At 42.5% G+C, this 23,032-nt stretch overlaps 1 protein-coding gene, 1 long non-coding RNA gene and 1 other non-coding gene across 11 annotated transcripts in view; 2 read left to right on the top strand and 1 right to left on the bottom strand.

Annotated features, from left to right (window-relative positions):
* Positions 1-15,223, bottom strand: part of ACER2 (alkaline ceramidase 2) — an 82,107-nt gene extending 66,884 nt beyond the window's left edge. For 8 of the 9 annotated variants that reach the window (XM_060199615.1, XM_060199616.1, XM_060199618.1 and 5 more), the window contains exon 1: positions 14,984-15,223. In XM_060199615.1, the coding sequence (XP_060055598.1) occupies positions 14,984-15,091 (108 nt within the window). In that variant the 5' untranslated portion in view covers positions 15,092-15,223. Of the gene's footprint in view, positions 1-6,845; positions 7,034-14,983 lie in introns of all 9 variants that reach the window. The other variant, XM_060199617.1, reaches the window with a different exon arrangement.
* Positions 9,577-9,684, top strand: LOC132541076 (U6 spliceosomal RNA). The gene has a single exon (XR_009552258.1). It is a non-coding gene; the product is annotated as a U6 spliceosomal RNA (small nuclear RNA).
* Positions 15,224-15,361: 138 nt separating the features above from the next.
* Positions 15,362-21,853, top strand: LOC132540879 (uncharacterized). Its single transcript, XR_009552019.1, has 2 exons — positions 15,362-15,508; positions 21,670-21,853. It is a non-coding gene; the product is annotated as an uncharacterized LOC132540879 (long non-coding RNA).
* The last annotated feature ends 1,179 nt before the right edge of the window (positions 21,854-23,032 follow it).

The raw sequence follows: 23,032 nt of genomic DNA, 5'->3' as shown, positions 1-23,032 counted from the left end.
GTTAAATTTCACCTCAAATTATAGAGTGAGGGATCCTTGAAAAGGACTGTGCGCCCCACACCTATGGACATCTAATCTTTGACAAAGGGGCCCAGACTATTACATGGGGAAAGCAGAGTCTCTTCAACAAATGGTGTTGGAAACAATGGGTTGAAACATGCAGAAGAATGAAACTGAATCACTGTATTTCACCAAATACAAAAGTAAATTCCAAGTGGATCAAGGACTTGGATTTTAGACCACAAACTATCAGATACTTAGAGGAAAATATTGGCAGAACTCTTTTCTGCATACATTTTAAAGACATTTTCAATGAAACTAATCCAATTACAAAGAAGACTAAGGCAAGTATAAACCTATGGGACTACATCAAATTAAAAAGCTTCTTCACAGCAAAAGAAACCACTACCCAAACCAAGAGACCCCTCAAAGAATGGGAGAAGATCTTTACATGCCATACATCAGATAAGAGTTTAATAACCTACATATATAAAGAGCTTGCCAGACTCAACAACAAGACAACAAATAACCCCATCCAAAAATGGGGGGAGGACTTGGACAGAATATTCACCACAGAAGAGATCCAAAAGGCCGAGAAACACATGAAAAAATGCTCCAAGTCTCTGATTGTCAGAGAAATGCAAATCAAGACAACAATGAGATACCACTTCACTCCTGTGAGAAAGTCATACATCAAAAAAGGTAACAGCAGCAAATGCTGGAGAGGGTGTGGGGTCAAAGGAACCCTCCTGCATTGCTGGTGGGCATGTAAATTGGTCCAACCTCTGTGGAGAACAGTCTGGAGAACTCTCACAAGGCTAGAAATGGACCTACCCTATCATCCTGCAATTCCTCTCCTGGGGATATATCCTACGGAACCCAACACATCCATCCAAAAAGATCTGTGTATACATGTGTTCTTGGCAGCACAATTTGTAATAGCCAAAACCTGGAAGCAACCCAGGTGTCCAACAACAGATGAGTGGCTAAGCAAGTTGTGGTATATATACACAATGGAATACTACTCAGCTGTAAAAAATGGTGACTTCACTGTTTTCAGCTGATCTTGGATGGACCTTGAAAAAATCATGTTGAATGAAATAAGTCAGAAACAGAAGGATGAATATGGGATGATCTCACTCTCAGGCAGAAGTTGAAAAATAAGATCAGAAAAGAAAACACAAGTAGAACCTGAAATGTAATGGAATTGGCATATTGCACCCAAGTAAAAGACTCTGGGGTGGGTGGGTGGGGAGAATACAGGTCCATGAAGGATGATAAATGACATAGTGGGGGTTGTATTGTTAAATGGGAATCTGGGGAATGTTATGCATGTACAAACTATTGTATTTACTGTTGAATGTAAAACATTAATTCCCCAATAAAGAAATAAATTTTTAAAAAAAGGCTAGAAATGGACCTACCCTATGATCCTGCAATTCCTCTCCTGGGGATATATCCTAAGGAACCCAACATATCCATCCAAAAAGATCTGTGTACATATATGTTCTTGGCAGCACAATTTGTAATAGCCAAAACCTGGAAGCAACCCAGGTGTCCAACAACAGATGAGTGGCTGAGCAAGTTGTGGTATATATACACAATGGAATACTACTCAGCTGTAAAAAATGGTGACTTCACCGTTTTCAGCCAATCTTGGATGGACCTTGAAAAAATCATGTTGAGTGAAATAAGTCAGAAACAGAAGGATGAATATGGGATGATCTCACTCTCAGGCAGAAGTTGAAAAACAAGATCAGAAAAGAAAACACAAGTAGAACCTGAAATGGAATTGGTTTATTGCATCAAAGTAAAAGACTCTGGAGTGGGTGGGTAGGGAAAATACAGGTCCAAGAAGGATTCAGAGGACCTAGTGGTGGTTGTATTGTTATATGGGAAACTGGGGAATGTTATGCATGTATAAACCATTGTACTTACTGTTGAATGTAAAACATTAATTCCCCAATAAAAAAAAAAATAGAAAAAAAAAAGAAATTCCTATAAAAAAGAAAAAAAAGAAAAAGACTGTTCATGCTGGGAAGTAATACAGTGGTCTCTTTCTTCCTTTCTCAGGAAATAAATCATTAAAAAAAAAAAAAAAAAAGGATTGTGTATAGGGTTAGGAGACAGCATAATGGTTATACTAAAGACTTTCATGAGACTCTAAAATCCCAGGTTCAATCCTTAGCACCACCATAAGCCAGAGCTGAGCAGTGCCCTGATAGCTCTGTGTGCTTCTGTCATTTAAAATAAGTAAATAAAATATTTTCAAAAGGACTGTGTATATACATAAATGTGCAAAGGGCAATAGTTAAGTCTAAATAATCAACACCAATAGGGGTGGGGTGGGAGAACACCATGAGAAAGGGGGGGGGCTAGAGAGAGAAGATAGGGTAAATGAAGTTTGGAAAGCTGATTGGAGCTTTCAAAACAGCAGATTAGTGGGAACAAGCAATGGCACATGTGGTTGAGCATACATGTCACAATGTTCAAGGACCTGAACCCAGGTCCACACCTGTAGCGGGGAAGCTTCACAAGTGGTGAAACAGTGCTTCAGCGTCTCTGTCTCTCTCCCTCTCTGTTTCCTTCTTAATTTCTCTCTGTCTCTATTTTATAAGTTTGAAAAAAGAGTAAGTTAGTTATCCAAGTTGGATGAAACAGAGAAGATCTCCAAGGATCCATGAGGGTAGATGACTAAAATGAAAAACCCAGGATAGAGGGACTTTTCTAGACTTAATAAATCACACTAATCTCGTACGCCTGAGGACTCAAGGTCCTAGGTTCAATCCTTGGTACCATCTTAAACCAGAGCTGAAAATATTCTAGTAAAAGTAAATATTTTGGAGGGGGTCAAGTGGTAGTGCAGCGGGTTAAGTGCACGTGGCGCAAAGCAAAAGGATCCCTGTTCGAGCCCTGGCTTCCCACCTGCAGGGGAGTCGCTTCACAAGTGGTGAAGTAGGTCTGCAGGTAACTCTTTCTCCCCCTCTCTGTCTTCCACTCCTCTCTCCATTTCACTCCGTCCTATTGAACAATGACAACATCAACAACAATAAAACAACAAGGGCAACAGAAGGGAAAATAAATAATAATAATGACTTTTAAAAATAAGCAAATATATTTTAAAGAAATAGCAAAAAATAAAATAAAAATCACCTTAATGCATGACTACACAAAAATACATCACTAAGCCCCAGGATTTGTGGCGTTAGTATAGCTAAAGATTGACAGGAGGGGCCAGGCAGTTAAACACACATGTTGCTATGAGCAAGGACCTGGGTTCAAGACCCCAGTCCTTACCTACAAGGGGGAAACTTCTTCACAAGTGGTGAGGCAGGAATGTAGGTGTCACTACTTATCTCTCCTTCTCCACCTCCCTCTCCCCTCTCAATTTCTCTCTGCCCTATCAAATTTTTAAAAAATACTAAATAATAAAAAAAATTGTCAAAAGCAGAGGTCCTTTCTGATAGGAGTCTTTTTCTCTTTCCTGCATAAGAATCCTATGAACTACTGGTGATGCTAGATGAGAATATGAATAAATTGGACCAGGGAAAAACATAATCATTAAGCAAAAAAAAAAAAAATTCATGTCTAAAGATCCAAAGTCCCACATCCAACCCCCCATACCACCATAAGCCAGAGCTAAGCAATGCTTTGGGGAAAAGGAGGAGGGGGAGGGAAAAAGAAGGAGGGAAAGGGAAATAAATTATCTTAGACATTCCATGAGGTATGCAATCTCTCTGCTTTGAAATGGGGTAACTCTCATTTACTAGAAGTGTATGCATAGGAGTCAAGACAAAGGTCCAGCTACTGTATAAGTATCAGAAGGCTATACTTATTATCATAGCCTTTAATGTTCCATGGAATCACTTAGAGAATCGGGGATCTTTAAGGGTAAAAATGTGGGCAGAGGAAACAGCATAAGGGTTATGCAAACAGCTTTCATGCCTGGAGCTCTAAACTCCCAGGTTCAATCCTTAGTATCACTATAAACCAGACCTGAGTAGAGCTCTGGCAAAATAATTATAACAAATAATAATAATAATAATAATAATATTGAAATGTCTGCAAAATAGTTCACCTGGATAATGGGCCCCACAAAGGCTTCCAGGCTGACCAAGGTCTCCCACACTGCAGGGATAAGCAGTTTCCTGCCCACGGCCTCAAACTCTTTCCATGCCTTCCACCCTCAATTTTCACCTTCACTTTATTTATTTTTTTTAAATTTATTTCTTTATTGGGGAATTAATGCTTTACATTCAACAGTAAATACAATAGTTTGTACATGCATAACATTCCCCAGTTTCCCATTTAACAATACAACCCCCACTATGTCATTTATCATCCTTCATGGACCTGTATTCTCCCCCACCCACCCACCCCAGAGTCTTTTACTTTGGTGTGATATGCCAATTCCATTTCAGGTTCTACTTGTGTTTTCGTTTCTGATCTTGTTTTTCAACTTCTGCCTGAGTCACCTTCACTTTATCCACAGATATCTCAACTACTTTGACTCAGTCCTTCAACTGGTATCTAAAAAATCTTTTTTTTAAATATTTTATTTATTTATTAATGAGAAAGATAGGAGGAGAGAGAGAGAGAAAGAACCAGACATCACTCTGGTACATGTGCTGCTGAGGATTGAACTCAGGACCTCATGCTTGAGAGTCCGATGCTTTATCCACTGCACCACCTCCCGGACCACGGCATCTAAAAATTCTGAATTGAAAAAAAAAAAAAGAAAAGAAAAAAGATCGAGTCAGGCACCATATACTCTAGATACATAATCTGCTACATGATTTAAATATGGCTCTCTTTTTGTTAAACATATTCATGAAAGGGAGAAAGGAAGTCAACAAAAGAGGGAGGAAATGAACTGTATTTACCATAACTTCAAACTTGATCTTTCCGATGGCATTTACAGTTGATAGTATTTATATACTTTTTCCATATTTGGGAGCTACTCTCTTCCCTGATCCAGCTTTCTAGTCCTATTGCCAACTCTGACACCATCTTCCCAGACAATACCTTTAACCCACCTACATGTTAACTCTCAGGCTCAGGCAAAAATTGGTAAAGTCATGGGGCCCTTGGAATATACCTAAAATAGATCTACTAGCTCTTTCCAAAATGGAGACCCCAAATCTCATGTGCTCTATTCTTGCCTTTAGGTTCCTGATTATTAAACAATTTGTTCTCCTTTATACCTTAATGCTTTTCAGCCACCAAGTTTCAGATACTACCAAGACGCCAACCTGACTTCCCTGGGCAGATGACCTCACCAATGTGTCCTGGAACCCCACCTCTCCTGAGCCTTGTCCCACCAGGGAAAGAGAGAGACAGCCTGGGAGTATGGATCGACCTGCCAATGCTCATGTCCAGCGAAGAAGCAATTACAGAAGCCAGACCTTCCACCTTCTGCACCCCATAATGATCCTGGGTCCATACTCCCAGAGATAAAGAATAGGAAAGTTAGGAGTCAGGCAGTAGCGCAGCGGGTTAAGCGCACGTGGCGCATAGCACAAGGACCGACATAAGGATCCTGGTTCAAGCCCCCGGCTCCCCACCTGCAGTGGAGTTGCTTCACAGGCAGTGAAGCAGGTCTGCAGGTGTCTTTCTCTCTCCCTCTCTGTCTTCCTCTCCTCTCTCCATTTCTCTCTGTCCTATCCAACAACGACAACATCAATAATAACAACAAAAATTACAACAATAAAACAACAAGGGCAACAAAAGGAAATAAATAAATAATTTTTTTAAAAAAGAATAAAACAACAAGAACAACAAAAGTGAATAAATAAATAATAATAATTTAAAAGACTAGGAAAGCTTCCAATGGAGGGGATGAGAATCGAAACTCTGGTGGTGGGAATTATGTGGAATTGTACCCCTCTTATCCTACAGTCATTATTAAATATATATATATAAAACTTGATCTTTCTCTTTTAGGGCCAGAAAGATAACTCACCAGGAAAGGCACCTGTTTCACGTTGAGTACAATCCAGGTCTGAGGTCCCCAAACTGCCCCTCCTCTCTACACCGGGTGGAAACTTTAGCACTACAGTATCTTTCCCTCTCTCGATGTCTCCCCCTATTTGAAAGAATCAATCTAGAGCAGTGAATCTCTGTCGTTTTCGACAGGTTATGTTGTTTTCGCCGGGCTGGCTTCACCGGCGGGTAACAGACGACCAGGGACTCATGGTTGAGCTGTAGGCAGTATCTCTTTATTCATGCAGGACGCAGCACAATCTAAGACGAGCTAAGTTAAACTCAAAGTACAGTACTGTAAAACTCACAATGCTGTCTTTATATATACTTGCCAAGTAAGGTGGAAACAGGATGTGACATAGAGAGGGTGGAGAGAAAAGTGACTGGTGAAATCAGAGTGTGACAAAGAGGGGGCAGATTAGGCGAGAATCCTATCACTGAACCACAAATGCCCTGGAGGGAGGGTGGAACTTGTTAACAGTGGTTATGTAAATAGAATGAAGTGGTTATGTAAATAGATAGTGTTAAGCAGGGGGGATTTAAACCAAATGAAACAGAAGGGGTCTCATGCATACCAACAAATCTCTGGTGATGAGCACAAATAATAAACAGAAAAAAACAAACAAACTTGGGCTGGTGGAATAGCTTACTTGCATAGTGCAGTGCTTTGCCAAGCATGTGGCCCAGATTCAAAGCATGTGACCCGGATTCAAATTTGGCCCTTACCTCACTGAATAAAGCTTCGGTGCTGAGATGGCTCTCTCTCTCTGTGTATATATACACATATATATTTATCTCTCTCTGTATAAATATATATATATTTCCAAGGCCCATGAGGTAATATAGTGTGTAGAATACTATACCGAAAGGATGGTGTGCTAAATTTGAAGCTCATACATCAAAATTCGCTCACACAGGGAATCCCACAGTAGCGCAGTGGGTTAAGTACACGTGACGCCAAGCACAAGGACCAGCAGAAAGAAGGATCCCGGTTCAAGCCCCAGGCTCCCCACCTGCAGGGGCGAGTCGCTTCACAGATGGTGAAGCAGGTCTGCAGGTGTTTAAAAAGAAAAAGGTTCACTCACACACTAATAAATATGTTTAAGAATTATTTAAAGTTGATCTGTCTCCTTTCATATACATGGATATGTTTTCCTAATTTAAAAGAAAAAATACATTACAAATCTCAAGTCTTAATTCTACCCTCCTTCCCAGAGATAACCTTGTTCAAATAAAATTCTTTACCAGAATATATGTGTGTACATCACACACTGTGGCATTACTGCTCTACAATGTCCTTTTCTCGTTTAACAATATGCCTTGCAGCGCTTTTTTTAAAAAAATGTTTTAATTATTTATTAATGTGAGGAATAGAAAGCAAGAGAGAGACGGAGACAGAACGAACCAGACATCACTCTGGTACATGTGCTGCCGGAGACTGAACTCAGGACCTCATGCTTGAGAGTCCAGTGTTTTATCCACTGCACCACCTCTCAGACTACCCTTGCAACCCTTTCATCTTAGTTTATTTACACTTGCAGTAAGTGTTATAGATGGCAATAATTTGGTCATTTCCTAGTGGAATGCCAGTTTAACCATCCCACCTATGGAGTTGGGGAACAAAGTACATTTTGGTTTTTACCCATACATATTTTCTTTTTTAAAATTTATTTATTTATTTATTGGATAGAGATAGCCAGAAATCAAGAGGGAAGGGGGTGATAGAGAGGGAGAGAGGCATAGAGACACCTGCAGCACTGTAAAGCTTTTCCCCTGCAGGTGGCGACCGAGGGTTTGAACCAGGGTCCTCTGTGCACTGCGACATGTGCACTCAAGCAGGTGTGCCACCACCCGGCCCCCACTCATACGTATTTATTGTCACAAGTTCTCTCACTCCCCCTTGCTTCAGTGGCTTGATCCATTTATGTGAGTTACCACTAGCAATGCACACAGTAATCATTTGTCAATGTATCTGCAAACTATTCACGAAGTAGTTTGTTGTACCTGTTAGTATAACACTTCTATTACTTTTTAAACTATTTTTTAAATATTTATTCCCTTCTGTTGCCCTTGTTACTTTATTGTTGTAGTTATTATTATTGTTGTCGTCGTTGTTGGATAGGACAGAGAGAAATGGAGAGAGGAGGGGAAGACAGAGGGGGGAAGAGAAAGATAGACACCTGCAGACCTGCTTCACTGCTTGTGAAGCGACTCCCCTGCAAGTGGGGAGCTGGGTCTCAAACCGGGATCCTTACGACGATCCTTGTGCTTTGCACCACCTGCGCTTAACCCGCTGTGCTATCGCCTGACTCCCAGTTATTTATTTTTTAACTTTATTTATTGATTGATAGGACAGAAATTGAGAGGGTAGAAAGAGACACCTACAGCACAGCTTTACTACTCATAAAATTTACCTCCTGCAAGTGAGGAGTGAGGGCTTGAACTCAGGGCCCTACAAATGGTACATGTACACTCAACCAGGTGAGCCACTGCATGTCCCCCTATTTATTTTTTACCAGAGCACTGCTCAGCTCTGGTTTATGGTTGTGCCAGAGATGGAACCTGGGCCATCAACCCTCAAATATGGAAGGCTGTTGCATAAAGCCATTGTGCAATCCAATCCCCCTGACCCACTTCAAACATTTTCAATGTACATATTACAGAGTTCAGTTTAGAAGCACTATTACAACATATGCTCCCAAATGACACCAACATCACATTAGTGCTCCTGATAGTATATCTTACCAATACCTGCTGGCCTCCAACATGCCTTTTATGAGACTGACATGCTATACACTGAACTAGCAAGGCAACAAACATGTAGCCCTTTATTTTTTTTTTTTTTCCTCCAGGGTTATTGCTGGGCTCTGTGCCTGCATCATGAATCCACCGCTCCTGGAGGCCATTTTTCCCCCTTTTTGTTGCCCTAGTTGTTGGAGCCTCGTTGCGGTTATTATTGCCATTGTTGACGTTGCTTTGTTGTTGGATAGGACAGAGAGAAATGGAGAGAGGAGGGGAAGACAGAGAGAGAGGGGAGAGAAAGATAGACACCTGCAGACCTGCTTCACCGCCGGTGAAGCGACTCCCCTGCAGGTGGGGAGCCAGGGGCTCGAACCGGGATCCTTACTCCGGTCCCTGCGCTTTGCGCCACGTGCGCTTAACCCACTGCGCCATCGCCCGACTCCCATGTAGCCCTTTTAAAAGCATCTATGTGGGAGTTGGGTGGTAGCGCAGCGGGTTGAGCACACGTGGTGCCAAGCACAAGGACTGGTGTAAGGATCCCGGTTTGAGCCCCTGGCTCCCCACCTGCAGGGGCCCTAGTCACTTAACAGGCGGTGAAGCAGGTCTGTGGGTGTCTATCTTTCTCTCCCCCTCTGTCTTCCCCTCCTCTCTCCATTTCTCTCTGTCCTGTCCAACAATGATGACATCAATAACAACAACAATAATAACTACGACAATTAAAAACAAGGGCAACAAAAAGGAAAATAAATAAATAAAATAAAATAAAAACATCTATTTGTGGTCTGAGAGGTGATGCAGTGGATAAACTACTAAATGCTCAAGCATGAGGTCTAAGTTCAGTTCCTGGCATCTGTGCTCACTTCGGCAGCACATAGAGTAAAATTGGAACGATACAGAGATTAGCATGGTTCCTGCGCACTGATGATACTCAATTCCTGGCATCACAAGTACCAGAGTGATCACCCCCAGAGGCCACATTCCCCCCCCTCTTTTTTTTTAAATAATTTATTTCTTTATTGGGGAATTAATGCTTTACATTCAACAGTAAATACAATAGTTTGTACATGCATAACATTCCCCAGATTCCCATTTAACAATACAACCCCTACTATGTCATTCATCATCTTTCTTGGACCCACCCACCCCAGTCTTTTACTTTGGTGTAATACTCCAATTCCATTTCAGGTTCAACTTGTCCTTTCTTTTCTTTTTTTTTTAAATATTTATTTTATTTATTTATTTATTACCTTTTGTTGCCCTTGTTGTTTTATTGTTGTAGTTATTAATGTTGTTGTCATTGTTGGACAGGACAGAGAGAAATGGAGAGAGGAGGGGAAGACAGAGAGGAGGAGAGAAAGATAGACACCTGCAGACCCACTTCACCGCCTGTGAAGCGACTCCCCCGCAGGTGGGGAGCCAGGGGCTCCAACCGGGATCCTTATGCCGGTCCTTGTGCTTTGCGCCACCTGCGCTTAACCCGCTGCGCTACAGCCCGACTCCCGTGTTTTCTTTTCTAATCTTGTTTTTCAACTTCGGCCTGAGTGAGATCATCACATATTCATCCTTCTGTTTCTGACTTAGTTCACTCAACATGATTTTTTCAAGGTCCATCCAAGATCGGCTGAAAACGGTGAAGTCACCATTTTTTACAGCTGAGTAGTATTCCATTGTGTATATATACCACAACTCGCTCAGCCACCCATCTGTTGTTGGACACCTGGGTTGCTTCCAGGTTTTGGCTATTACAAATTGTGCTGCCAAGAACATATGTGTACACAGATCTTTTTGGATGGAAGTGTTGGGTTCCTTAGGATATATCCCCAGGAGGGGAATTGCAGGGTCATAGGGTAGGTCCATTTCTAGCCTTCTGAGAGTTCTCCAGACTGTTCTCCAGAGGTTGGACCAATTGACATTCCCACCAGCAGTGCAGGAGGGTTCCTTTGACCCCACACCTTCTCCACCATTTGCTGCTGTTACCTTTTCTGATGTATGACATTCTCACAGGAGTGAAGTGATATCTCATTGTTGTCTTGATTTGCATTTCTCTGACAATCAGAGACTTGGAGCATTTTTTCATGTGTTTCTCAGCCTTTTGGATCTCTTCTGTGGTGAATATTCTGTCCAAGTCCTCCCCCCATTTTTGGATGGGGTTATTTGTTGTCTTGTTGTTGAGTCTGACAAGCTCTTTATATATGTTGATTATTAAACTCTAATCTGATGTATGGCATGTAAAGATCTTCTCCCATTCTGTGAGGGGTCTCTTGGTTTCTTATAGTGGTTTCTTTTGCTGTGAAGAAGCTTTTTAATTTGATGTAGTCCCATAGGTTTATACTTGCCTTAGTCTTCCTTGTAATTGGATTCGTTTCATTGAAAATGTCTTTAAAATTTATGTGGAAAAAAGTTCTGCCAATATTTTCCTCTAAGTATTTGATAGTTTCTGGTCTAACATCCAAGTCCTTGATCCACTTGGAATTTACTTTTGTATTTGGTGAAATACAGTGATTCAGTTTCATTCTTCTGCATGTTTCAACCCATTGTTTCTAACACCATTTGTTGAAGAGACTCTGCTTTCCCCATGTAATAGTCTGGGCCCCTTTGTCAAAGATTAGATGTCCCCCTCTTTTTTTTTTTATAAAGGCAGAGAGAGATTGAGAGGAAAGTGACAGATAAAGAGGGAGAGAAAAAGAGACAGCAACAGCATTGTTTCACCACTTGTCAAGCTTGGACCATGGGCTTGAACCTGGGTCATTGCTCATGGTGACGTATTTGCTCTCCTTGGTGCACCACTGTCCAGCCCTCTTAAATAAATAAAATCTTTTTAAAAAGCAAAAACCTAAAAAAAAAAAAAATCAGTCTAGAGCAGAGGAAAGACCATAGTGATTATGCAAAAAGACTCTCATGACTGAAGGTCCAAAGTCCCAGGTTAAATCCTTAGCACCATCATAAACCAGAGGTAAGCAGTACTCTGGAAAAAAGGGGGGAGGAAGAGGAGGAAGAGATGGGGAATATTCATGAAAGGAAAAGTTAATGAGATTATCTCACTCATAGACAGAAGTTGAAAAATAAGAACAGAAGGGGAAACACAAAGCAGAACTTGGACTGGAGTTAGTGTATTGGACCAAAGTAAAAGTCTCAGGTGCCAGGAGGTGGCAAGCCTGGTTGAGTGCATATGTTACAAAGTAAAAGTCTTGGGGGGGGGGGATGTTCAGGTCCTAGAAGACAGAGGGACCTAGTGGGGTTTTGTTATTTGTTACTTAATTGTTATATGGAAAACAGAGAAATGCTACACATGTACAAACTATTGTATTTTATTTTACTGTTGACTGTAAACCATTAAATCCCCCATAAAGAAATTTTTTTAAAAAAAACAGGAGGATATGCTTTCCAAGCCAAAATGAGCTAAGAAGCTCCTGAAGAAAAGCAAATGAGTTGTGCTTAAAAGACAGATTTATTAGTCAACAATATGTTCTGCTGTATATTTTAACTCTTTTTCAGCCACCAGGTTCCAGATGCTACCATGATGCCAACCTGACTTCCCTGCACCAATGACCCCACCAATGTGTCCTGGAATCCCACCTCCCTAGAGCCCTTCCCCACTAGGGAAAGAGAGAGACAGACTGGGAGTATGGATTGACCTGCCAACACCCATGTTCAGTGGGGAAGCAATTACAGAAGCCAGACTTTCCACCTTCTACACCCCATAATGACCCTGGGCCCATACTCCCAGAGGGATAAAGAATAGGAGAGCTTTCAAGGTGGTGGCAGGGTGTATGGGATAAAGAGTTCTGGTGGTGAGAATTGTGTGGAATTATACCCCTCTTATCCTATGGTCTTATCAATATCTCCATTTTATAAATACTTTTTTAATTTTTAAAAAATATATAAAAAGGCAAATTTAAAGACTGTCTCCACTGAGAAATGAAACTTCTCAAAACTGTATATGTCAGTAAAGTTAAAGAACGGTTCAACCAAGGTCTGTTTTTTTAAAGTTCATTGTTGGATTATGCTTTGGAGAATTGGTTTATTTAAGGTCTGCAGAACAGTTTATTTAAGAGAAAACCACAACTTTAAAATGTATGAATTCATATACAAATGTTATGTATGTACAAACTATTGTATTTTACTGTCAGTTATAAACCATTAATTCCTCAGTAAAGAAATTTTTTTAAATGTATGAATTGTTTCCTTATAAATGTACTCATTCTGAGGCCGGAAAGGTGTCTGAGCAGTAGCGCACAGGACTCCAAAGTCTGAATTTCTGGCCAAATTCCTTGTATCACATATGCCAGATCAGTGGCCTCTTTCTCTCATGAAGCAAAATAAATCATTTTTCTTAAAAGAAGGCTCCTTATTCTATGAATTACTATATAATGTTCATGCTAAAATAATCTCACCAACTCACTGCAATCTCACCCTGATGCATGTGAATGTGCACTTTCTCAGTGGGTAATTCCTGACAAAGCAACAAGTTGTACTTTTTCTCCAGGAGCAATATGTCCTTAAAGAGTTAAGGAGCTTTGTCCTGGCTAAGAAGATTGTGTAGCTTGATAGTACACAGGTTCCTGACTATTCACTTTATTGCTCCCTTCTCTGGATGACCAGCTGTCCTAGGAACTGCAATAACTTGCCTGGTTCTGAAGAGGGTTTTCAGGACATAGGATTTTCAGTGTTAAAATCAGGCAAGTCTCAGGGCAAATTAGGGCAAGTTGGTCATGTTATCCAGAAACCTTCCTGCAAAATCTCTCATCCTTCTCCCCACAGTACACCAACCCACTGTAGAACTTGTACACACCTGTCATAATCCTCAGCCCCCAGGTGAGAGCCCTCTGGAAGGCACTTTTCTATACTTGGTAGTCGGTTCCCAAAGAGATTATACAAAAGTAGGTGTGGTGTGGCCATCCCATTAACTGCATTTTTCACAGTATCTATGGACAGCAAAAAGGCAAAAGTTTCTGGAGAAACTAGACTGACTGGTCATAGAAACACACACACACAAATATTTTATAAAAATTTGTTTGTTTTTTAAACACAAATGTTTGTGTGGAAGGCAGTAGATAATCATGGATTTCGGCACCAATGGTAGAGTTCAACCAGACTCTTGCATCTGGTCTCAAGTCATGGCAGAAATGTGATCATGACAGTTCTCTTCTCAGGAGCTATATGCCTTCATCAATATGACTAGAAGGTCCAGGACTAGCTAGGCAGGGATTCCTTAGGGCAATAAGTATCTGACTGGTGCCCAGCATGTCTCTCCAGCAAATATAAGGGGGGGATGCTAAATAGCAACCTCAGAGTCACAAGAACAATTAAAACACGGGTTCTGGTTTTCCTTTTTAGAGCAATTAAAAGATATGCCACAGAAATAACCATGCAAAGTCTAGATAGAATTCAGTATCAGAGGCCCATGTAGGTGGGCATATGGAAAAGAAGGGACACTTCCTTCCGAGCTGCAAGCTTTCCCTCTCATAAAGCATAAAAGCACATAGGGTTCTATGGAGGGGAAGTTTCCACTTTTCCATACCTAGAGTCAAAGCAAGCCCAGAAAAGATATACATAATCATTATCCCAAGTCCATTTTCACTGCCAGGGTTTAGTATCTGGAAACAGCACACGCTTAGGGTAGCTGAATTTGAGGGTGGTTTTCAACTGATTACTAAATGCAAGGAAGGGGGATTAGTAGTAATTAACTTGATTCTGGTTAAAAATAACTCGACCTATTATTTGTATATTCATGGAAGCAGGGGCAACTCAATATGGTAGGAGTGGCCCCACTCCTCCCCACCCGCGCTCCTGAAACCTGCTGGCAATCTCTTCCCTTTCGCTTGACTGAGAGCAGGTTTTCAGGGCAAAAAACGCACAACGCGAACCAAGTGCGTCACGCCACGGAGATCCCGGGAAGGACCGGAGCTGTACTGGCGTGTTCATGGCCCTCAGCTAATGCAGCCTAGAAGAATAGGCTGGCATGGACCACTGGCTCCGGGACGGGTGGAGACCAAACAAGACAAAAGGACCATCAGAAAGGAATGACAAGTGGAGGAGAAGGAGCCCAGATGTCAGAAATGGTTACAGGAGAGGCAGCCAGATGGAGAACTGGAAGATGCGCGCAGGAGAAGGGGCGTGGATGAGCGCTGGCCCAGGAAAGAACGCCCCTGCCCCTGACACAAGCAGAGACCCGGGTCCAGCTTCCAGACGCGGTAGCACAAGGGGACAGTCTCCCTCCCACCAGCCCGCCTGTCGTCCCCACTCCCGGGCTCCGCACCGTGTTGTAGAACTCGGCGATGGCAGGCACGATAGTGTAATTGTCCTCGCACCAGTCCACTTCCGAGCTGCCAGCCCGCAGCTGGTCCCACCAGTGCGGGGCGCTCATGGCCGCTCCGGGGCATGGGAGCAGCTGCTCCTGGGGCGGAGGAAAGCCCAGACCTGAGGTTAGAAGTGCAAGCAGACAGCGGCAGCAGCGACTTTAAGCCAGACGGGGCAGCCTCCCGGATGTGGCACCTCAACAGCCGGCCTCCCAGCGCTTCGCTCCGCCTGTGGGACGAGACCAGCCTGCAGACACCTCCCTCGACTCCGCCCCCGGAGGGAACCCGCAAGCGGAGGGTTCGGCCACGCCCAGCTGCGGGCGGGATTGGGGGTGGGGATAGATAGATAGTGAGATGGTTGGACCTGGTCTCTGGCACCTGCGGTCAACCGGGTTCCTAGCGGGTGGCAAAATCCTCGATGGCCCTGCCTACGTCAGCCCACTCCAGCTCGTGGTTCAGAATCGAGGGCACCAGCAAAATGAAAAGTAAGGAGAAAGGAGGAAGGACCTTGCCCTCTACAGAATAGTGTAGACTTTGCACCGATTTTCCAGTGCCACAAACGGGACGCCCCCCGCCCCGTACCCCCGCTCCAAGCAGGAATATAATCCTGGGTCCCTTCCAAGTCGGTAAGGACTTGATGAGACTGGGGGGGGAGGGGAGGGGTCTGTGAGCTGGTACTGGAAAACTTAGAAACTCTGCAAGCTTTTCGAGTGGTGATGCAGTGCTGTCAGGTGTCTCTCTATCTCCCTTCCTCTCTACCACCCACTTCCCTCTCAATTTCTGGCTGTCTCTATCCAATAAATAAATAATATAAAAATAAATTTTAGGGAGCCGGGCGGTAGCGCAGCGCTTTAAGCGCAGGTGGCGCAAAGCGCAAGGACCGGTCTAAAGATCCCGGTTCGAGCACCCAACTCCCCACCTGCAGGGACGTTGCTTCACAAGGGGTGAAGCAGGTCTGTAGGTGTCTGCCTTTCTCTTCTCCTCTCTGTCTTCCCCTCCTCTCTCCATTTCTCTCTGTCCTATCTAACAACGACGACATCAATAACAACAACAATAATAACTACAGCAAGAAAACAACAAGGGCAACAAAAGGGAAAATAAATATTTAAAAATAAATAAGTTTTAAAATCAATAAAATAAAAATAAAGATAATTAAAAAGTTTAAAAAAAGAAAACTGAATATAATAATCAGAAACTCTGGAAGTAGATTCCAGTGAGCTCTGGTTTAAGGAATTCTCTGGGAAGAACCTCTATGGTACTAATATTTAGCTGAGCTGGAATCACTATGAATTATAAACTTTGCTTCCCTGAAAACCCAAATCCAAGTAGAAACTGCAACCATGATCAGGGAATGGTAGGGGGAAGAAGGAATGGGATGAGAAGTCATTCTTGACAGCTATCACCAGGAAATCTGGGCCTAAGAGCTGGGTTCCCTTTCTTAAGAGGGAAACAAAAAGAATGACAAGGATTTTTTATTTTTAATCTGAGAATGAATCTCCAAGTTTGGAATTTTGTGAGAGGGCCACAGGAAATAGGGCCTCAACAAAGTAGTCCGAGTTTGCTGAGTACTGACTGCTGCCTGATTGCTTATTAACAAGTTTCCAGAAGCAATTTCCTGCAGTTGGAGTTAAGCCTCTCTAGCAGTGTTTCTCTCCTTTCTCTAGTCTGCACTGGACAATTACAAATAATGTGAGGCCAGGAGGAGGTGCACTTGGTTAAGTGCACACATTAACAATGTGCAAGGACCCAGGTTCCAGCCCCCACCATCCCCACCTGCAAGGGAAAAGCTTCATAAGTGGTGAAACAGGGCAGCAGGTGTCTCTCTCTGTCTCTCTCCCTCTCTATCTCCTACTCTCCTCTCAACTTCTGTCTCTAGCCAATAATAAATACAATTTTTAAAATAAAAGATTTATTAACAAGAAGAAAATTACAAATAATGTTGAGACTGGGTGTGCAATAAGAGTAATGGGTTCTCTCTGACACTTTGCTTGTATTTCTTGATGCTTCTCCTCCTGTCTCCTACCCTGTGATACTGCCTCTGCTGACCTCAACTAAATCAATACAACCAGTGTTACCATGCTGATTCACTTCAGACCAGAGATGTCAAGCCTGAAATGTGAACTTTCCAACTCCAGTAACCTAGTGAGACCTTTCCTAACACATGGGACTCTCTCGTTCCATTTCAAATGCTGCACTACCTAACAAACTTACAGACCCTAGATAGAGACCAGGACCAAGGGGACAGAATACATGTACATATGTATCATAAGTTAGGGGAAACTATATACTTCAAAGTAAAAATGTTCGATAGTCTGCTATGATTAGACTTAGACTTAATAAACTCAGCAAACAAATAGACTTAAAGAAGACACCATAAAATGTGTCAGTAAATATTTACCACTTAGGCCTAGACATTTCCCTCCCCTATCCCTACTTCACTTTCCTCAATCCCTTTACCTACTCAACTGACTACATGAGAGAAAGTAAGAGATATCCCTAATCTCTCCTAACAGCAACACCATTAATGTCACCCCCTTGATATTCCTTTAGAAGGAATACTGCATACAACTGGCCAAGAGATATAGTGGCAAAAGCATATATATGATATATAATACATAAAATATAAAATAGTATATAATATATATTATATATAACATATAATATATAATAGCAAAAGGATACACACACACACACACACACACATATATATATATAACAACGAAAGAACAATTATTTTCCCCTAATAAAACCTCTATAATAATCATCAAACAAGTAAAATGCAATAAAACTTAAGGTCAATTTAGATCCCACTTAAACCCTAGGTCTATTCCCTCCCCAACTTGAGGCCAGATCTCATAAGCCCCAAACCGGTTAGGATACAACAACTGACACTCAATGATTTAACAACTGGGTGAAAAGTTTAACCTCATCAGATAAAGAATTGACTACAAAAGCTGGACAAGGACAACAGACTGGCTCATTTTAATGATGGACTTTTTGGTCAATACCAGTGCACTCCATCATCTGGGGCTCTAGTCAGGGAATTATTGGATTCTCACATAGACAATATGGACCTAGACCTCTAAAAGATCCCTCTTCTCTCCACCATCACTGGTCACTTCCATCAGGAACATCAGCATAAGCCCTCTTGTGGGCCTCTCCAGGACCTTGCTCTCACTATAAAGTAGCAATGGTACAGACTGCCCCACTTTCCAAAGGGAGGCTGGGTTATCCTACTCTGCCACTTGAGGTCCTGAAATGAGCACAGTACAGAATATTCCCATCTATGACCATGGACTGCAAGCTCAGACTGACAGAACTCAGAGGTTACACAGGCTCCTGTGCTAGATATGAATATATATGGGCCCTAGGTCAGATCGATGGTATAAATAGTTAATGGTATTTATATTCTTTCCTTATGTTTGGAAGCTCTTCTCTGCCCTAATCCAGCTTGCTAGCCCTATTCTCAAATCTGGCACCATCTTCCAAGACAATATTTTTAGTTCACCGCTATGTTAGCTATCAGGCTCAAGCAAAAATTATCAAAGTCATGGGCCCCTAGGAACATACTTAAAGTAGACTTCTTAGCTTCTTTCCACCCTAAGATCCTTAATTTCATCTATTCTACTCCTACTTTCTGGTTCTGCTTTTAAAATATTTTTTCCTTGCTGGGAGTATGGATTGACCTGTCAACGCCCATGTTCAGTGGGGAAGCAATTACAGAAGCCAGACCTTCCACCTTCTGCATCCCACAATGGCCTTTGGTCCATAATCCCAGAGGGTTAAAGAATAGGAAAGCTGGGAGTCGGGCAGCAGATTAAGCACACGTGATGCAAAGCGCAAGGACTGGCATAAGGATACCAGTTCAAGCCCCCGGCCCCCCACCTGCAGGGGAGTCACTTCACAAGTGGTGAAGCAGGTCTACAGGTGTCTATCTTTCTCTCCCCCACTGTCTTCCTCTCCTTTCTCCATTTCTCTCTGTCTATCCAACAACAATGACATCAATAATAACTACAATAATAAAAAAGGGCAACAAAAGAGAATAAATAAAAATAAAAAATATTATAAAAAAATTTGTTTAAAGAATAGGAAAGCTATCAGGGGAAGGGATGCGATACAGAGTTCTGGTGGTGGGAATTGTGTGAAGTTGTACCCCTCTTATCCCATGGTTTAATCAATGTTTCCTTCTTATAAATAAAAAATTTTAAAAAATGGGAAAGCTATCAGGGGAGGGGATAGGATATAGAGTTCTGGTGGTGGGATTGTGTGGAGTCGTACCCCTTTTATCCTATGGTTTTGTCAGTGTTTCCTTTTCATAAATAAAATTAAAAAAAAAAGAATAGGAAAGCTATCAAGGGAGGGGATGGGATACAGAATTCTGGTGGTGGGAATTTTGTGGAGTTGTGCCCCTCTTATCCTATGGTTTTGTCAGTGTTTCCTTTTTATATATAAAACAGTGTAGATTGTCCTGCTTTATATTCTACAGTGTTTCAGCCACCAAGTTGCAGGTGCTACTATGATTCCATCCTAACTTCCCTGGACAAATGACCTCACTAATGTGTTCTGGAACCTCACCTCTCCAGAGCCCTATCCCACTAGGGAAAAACAGGAACAGGCTGGGAATATGAATTGACCTGCCAATACCCATATCTAGCAGAGAAGCAATTACAGAAGCTCCGTAGCGTATTTTGGTCCATACTCCTAGAGGGGAAGAAATGTTAGGGGAATATAACCAAAGGGCTCTGAACTCTTAATTCCATCAGGACCTTAAGAGAGAAGAGATAGTGTAATAGTAATGCAAAAGACTTTCATAGCTGAGACTCTAAGATCCCAGGTTCAATTCCTCACTCTACCATAAACCAGAACTAGGTAGTGCTCTGGTAAAAAATAAATAGGGAGTCAGGCGGTAGCACAGTGGGTAACGTACAGGTGGCACAAAGCGCAAGGGCCGGCATAAGGACTCCAGTTCAAGCCCCTGGCTCCCCACCTGCAGGGGAGTCGCTTCACAATCGGTGAAGCAGGTCTTCAGGTGTCTTTCTCTCCCCTCTCTGTCTTCCCCTCCTCTCTCTATTTCTCTCTGTCCTATCCAACAACAACAATAATAATAACTACAACAATAAAACAAGGGCAACAAAAGGGAATAAATATTTAAATAAATAAAATATAAATTACAAGTAAATAATAATTCAGGAAACTTCAACACTATGTTTTATTCACCTGGAAAAGTGACAGAAGGGAACATTAATTTGGGACAGTAATAGATGACACTAAAAGAGTAGGTTTTTAGGAAGGAAATCCCGATGGTAGAAAATAAAATAGAGGGGAGATAGCATAATGGCTATACAAACAGACTCTCAGGCCTGAGGCTCTGATGTCTCAAGTTCAGTCTCTCATACCATCACAAGACAGAGCTGATCAGTGCTCTGGAGAAAAAAAAGAGAAGGGATTGGAAGGGGAGGGAAGGGAAGGGAAGGGAAGGGAAGAAGGGAAGAAGGGAAGGGAAGGGAAGGGAAGGGGAGGGGAGGGGAGGGGAGGGGAGGGGAGGGGAGGGGAGGGGAGGGGAAGGGAAGGGAGGGGAGGGGAAGGGAAGGGAAGGGAAGGGAAGGGAAGGGAAGGGAAGGGAAAGGGAAAGGGGAAGGGGAAGGGGAAGGGGAAGGAAGGGGAGGGGAGGGAGGGGAAGGAAGGGGAGGGTAGGGAAGGGTTAAGTCAGGTTAGGGAGGTGGCTCAGGGTTAGAGCACATGGCTGTTCATGTGTGAGGCTCAGGGTTCAGTCTATGCCATCATATAAAAAATAAAATAAAATAGATGTGAGATTACATTCCTTATTCCAGATACTTAAACACACTTTACAGCCCACCAACATAGAACTTGACCTTGTCGCCATGGGTGGTCATTAGAATAGACTTGGAATAGTTGGTGCTATAACTGAATCAAGACATTGATTCAGAGGCTCCCAGTTCTACCGTTCTCCCAAATGAGGCCTGTTTCTCTGGTTTGGACCCTTGGGTGCAGAGGTGCAGTTTATCTACAAGCAATTTGTAACATGAGCAAAAAGTAAGAATCTGATTTTCTCTCATGAAAAAATAATTTGTTGTAGGGAGTCAGGCGGTTAAGCACAGGTGGCACAAAGCTGCAAGGACCAGAGTAAGGATCCCGGTTTGAGCCTCCCCCCCCACCTGCAGGGGAGTGCCTTCACTTCTTTCTCTCTGTCTTCCCCTCCTATCTCCATTTCTCTCTGTCCTATCCAACAATGACGACATCAATAACAACAACAATAATAACTACAACAATAAAAACAACAAGGGCAACAGAAGGGGATAAATAAATATTAAGAAAAAAAATTTTTTTAATTTGTTATTTGTTATTATTACCAGGGTTATCACTGGAGTTCAATTCCTGCACAATTAATCCACCACTCCTAGCAGTCATTTTTTTCTTTTCTTTTCTTTTTCTTTCTTTCTTTCTTTTTTTTTGTTCCTTTTCTTTTTATTTGATAGTATGACAGGGTCCCCACTTCCTTAGCATAACTGACTCCATCATGACCTGAACCTGAACCTGTGCAACCACTTTACTTGCCAACACGAAGTAGATCTTAGTGTTTTGAAATTACTGATTAATCACTGATTGTTGATTATTTCCATAACAGGTTGTCCTGACTGCAGTAACAGACCGCATCAAACACCGCATGTTTGGCTTCTGTAACCTAGCTTACTTTCTGCACTTACCCCTAGAAATGGTTGTGCTACACTGAACTCAGGACTGCACTCTGAGCAGCACTTTTAGCTGTGAGTGAAGTCACTGGCTGGCTTAATAAAGACCCTCAAATTTGACTGAACTGGTCTCAGGTGGTCTCTGACACTTACCCCACAACAATAGGACAGAAAGAGAAACTGAGAGGAGAGGGGAAAATAGAGAGGGAGAGAAAGAGACTTGCATACCTGTAACTACTTGTGAAGTCCCCCACCCCTGCAAGTGAGGATTGGGGGCTTGAACCCGGGTCCTATACATGATAATGTGTGTGCTCAACCAGCTGCACCACCACCCAGCCCCATAAAATAAGTTATTAGAAAAGTAAGATGGGGAGAGAGCAGAGTAGTTATGGAAAAAGTCTTTCATGCCTGAGGTACCAAAGTTGCCAGGTTCAATCCCCAGTACTACCGTAAGCCAGAGCTAAGTAGTGTTCTAAAGGAAGGGAAGGAAAGAAGGAAGGGAGCAAGGGAGGAAGGAAAGAAAAGAAAAGAAGAGAAAAGAAAAGAAAAGAAAAGAAAAGAAAAGAAAAGAAAAGAAAAGAAAAGAAAAGAAAAGAAAAAGAAAGCTGTGGGGGTCAGGTGGTGGTGCACCTGGTTGAGTGCCCATGTTATAATGCAGAAGGACCTGGATTTGAGCCCCCAGTCCCCACCTGCAGGGGGAAAGCTTTGCGAGTGGTGAAGCAGAGCTGCAGGTATCTCTGTTCCTCTCTATCTCCTCGTTTTCTCTAGATTTTCTCTATCCAATAAATAAATACAGATAATAAGGAAAAAGGGGGGGGAAGCGTTCGGTTGGTGAAATAACTCACTTGAATAGTGTGCTGCTTTGCTTTGTGCATGACTCCTGCCACATTGAAGGAAGCTTTGGTTTCTTTCACTCTCTCTCTCTTTCTCTATCTCTACCTAAAAATGAGAGAGAGGGATAGAGAGAGAGAGGGAGAGGGAGAGGGAGATGAGAGAGAAGAGAGAAGAGAGAAAAAAAGGAAAAAGCTTCATTAACTAGACTCCATAAGCATCTATGTAGCTAAGAGCACCAGACAGGTCAGCAAGGATGTGCTAAGGGCTCATCCTTCAGCAGCATCTAGCCTTAAAGAAGCAGTTCTGGGGGCTGGATGGTGGAAGCACGCAGCTGAGTATACATATTATCATGTGCAAGAACCTGGGCTCAAGCCCCCAGTCCTCTCACCAGCAAGAGGGAGCTTCACAAGTGGTGAAATAGTGTTGCAGTTGTCTCTTTCTCTTTCCCTATCTCCCCCTTCCACC

The sequence above is a fragment of the Erinaceus europaeus genome, chromosome 10 (assembly GCF_950295315.1).
Source record: "Erinaceus europaeus chromosome 10, mEriEur2.1, whole genome shotgun sequence".
Lineage (NCBI taxonomy): Eukaryota > Metazoa > Chordata > Mammalia > Eulipotyphla > Erinaceidae > Erinaceus > Erinaceus europaeus.
Note: the sequence above shows the minus strand (reverse complement) of the source record. Positions and strands in the feature narration are given on the sequence as shown.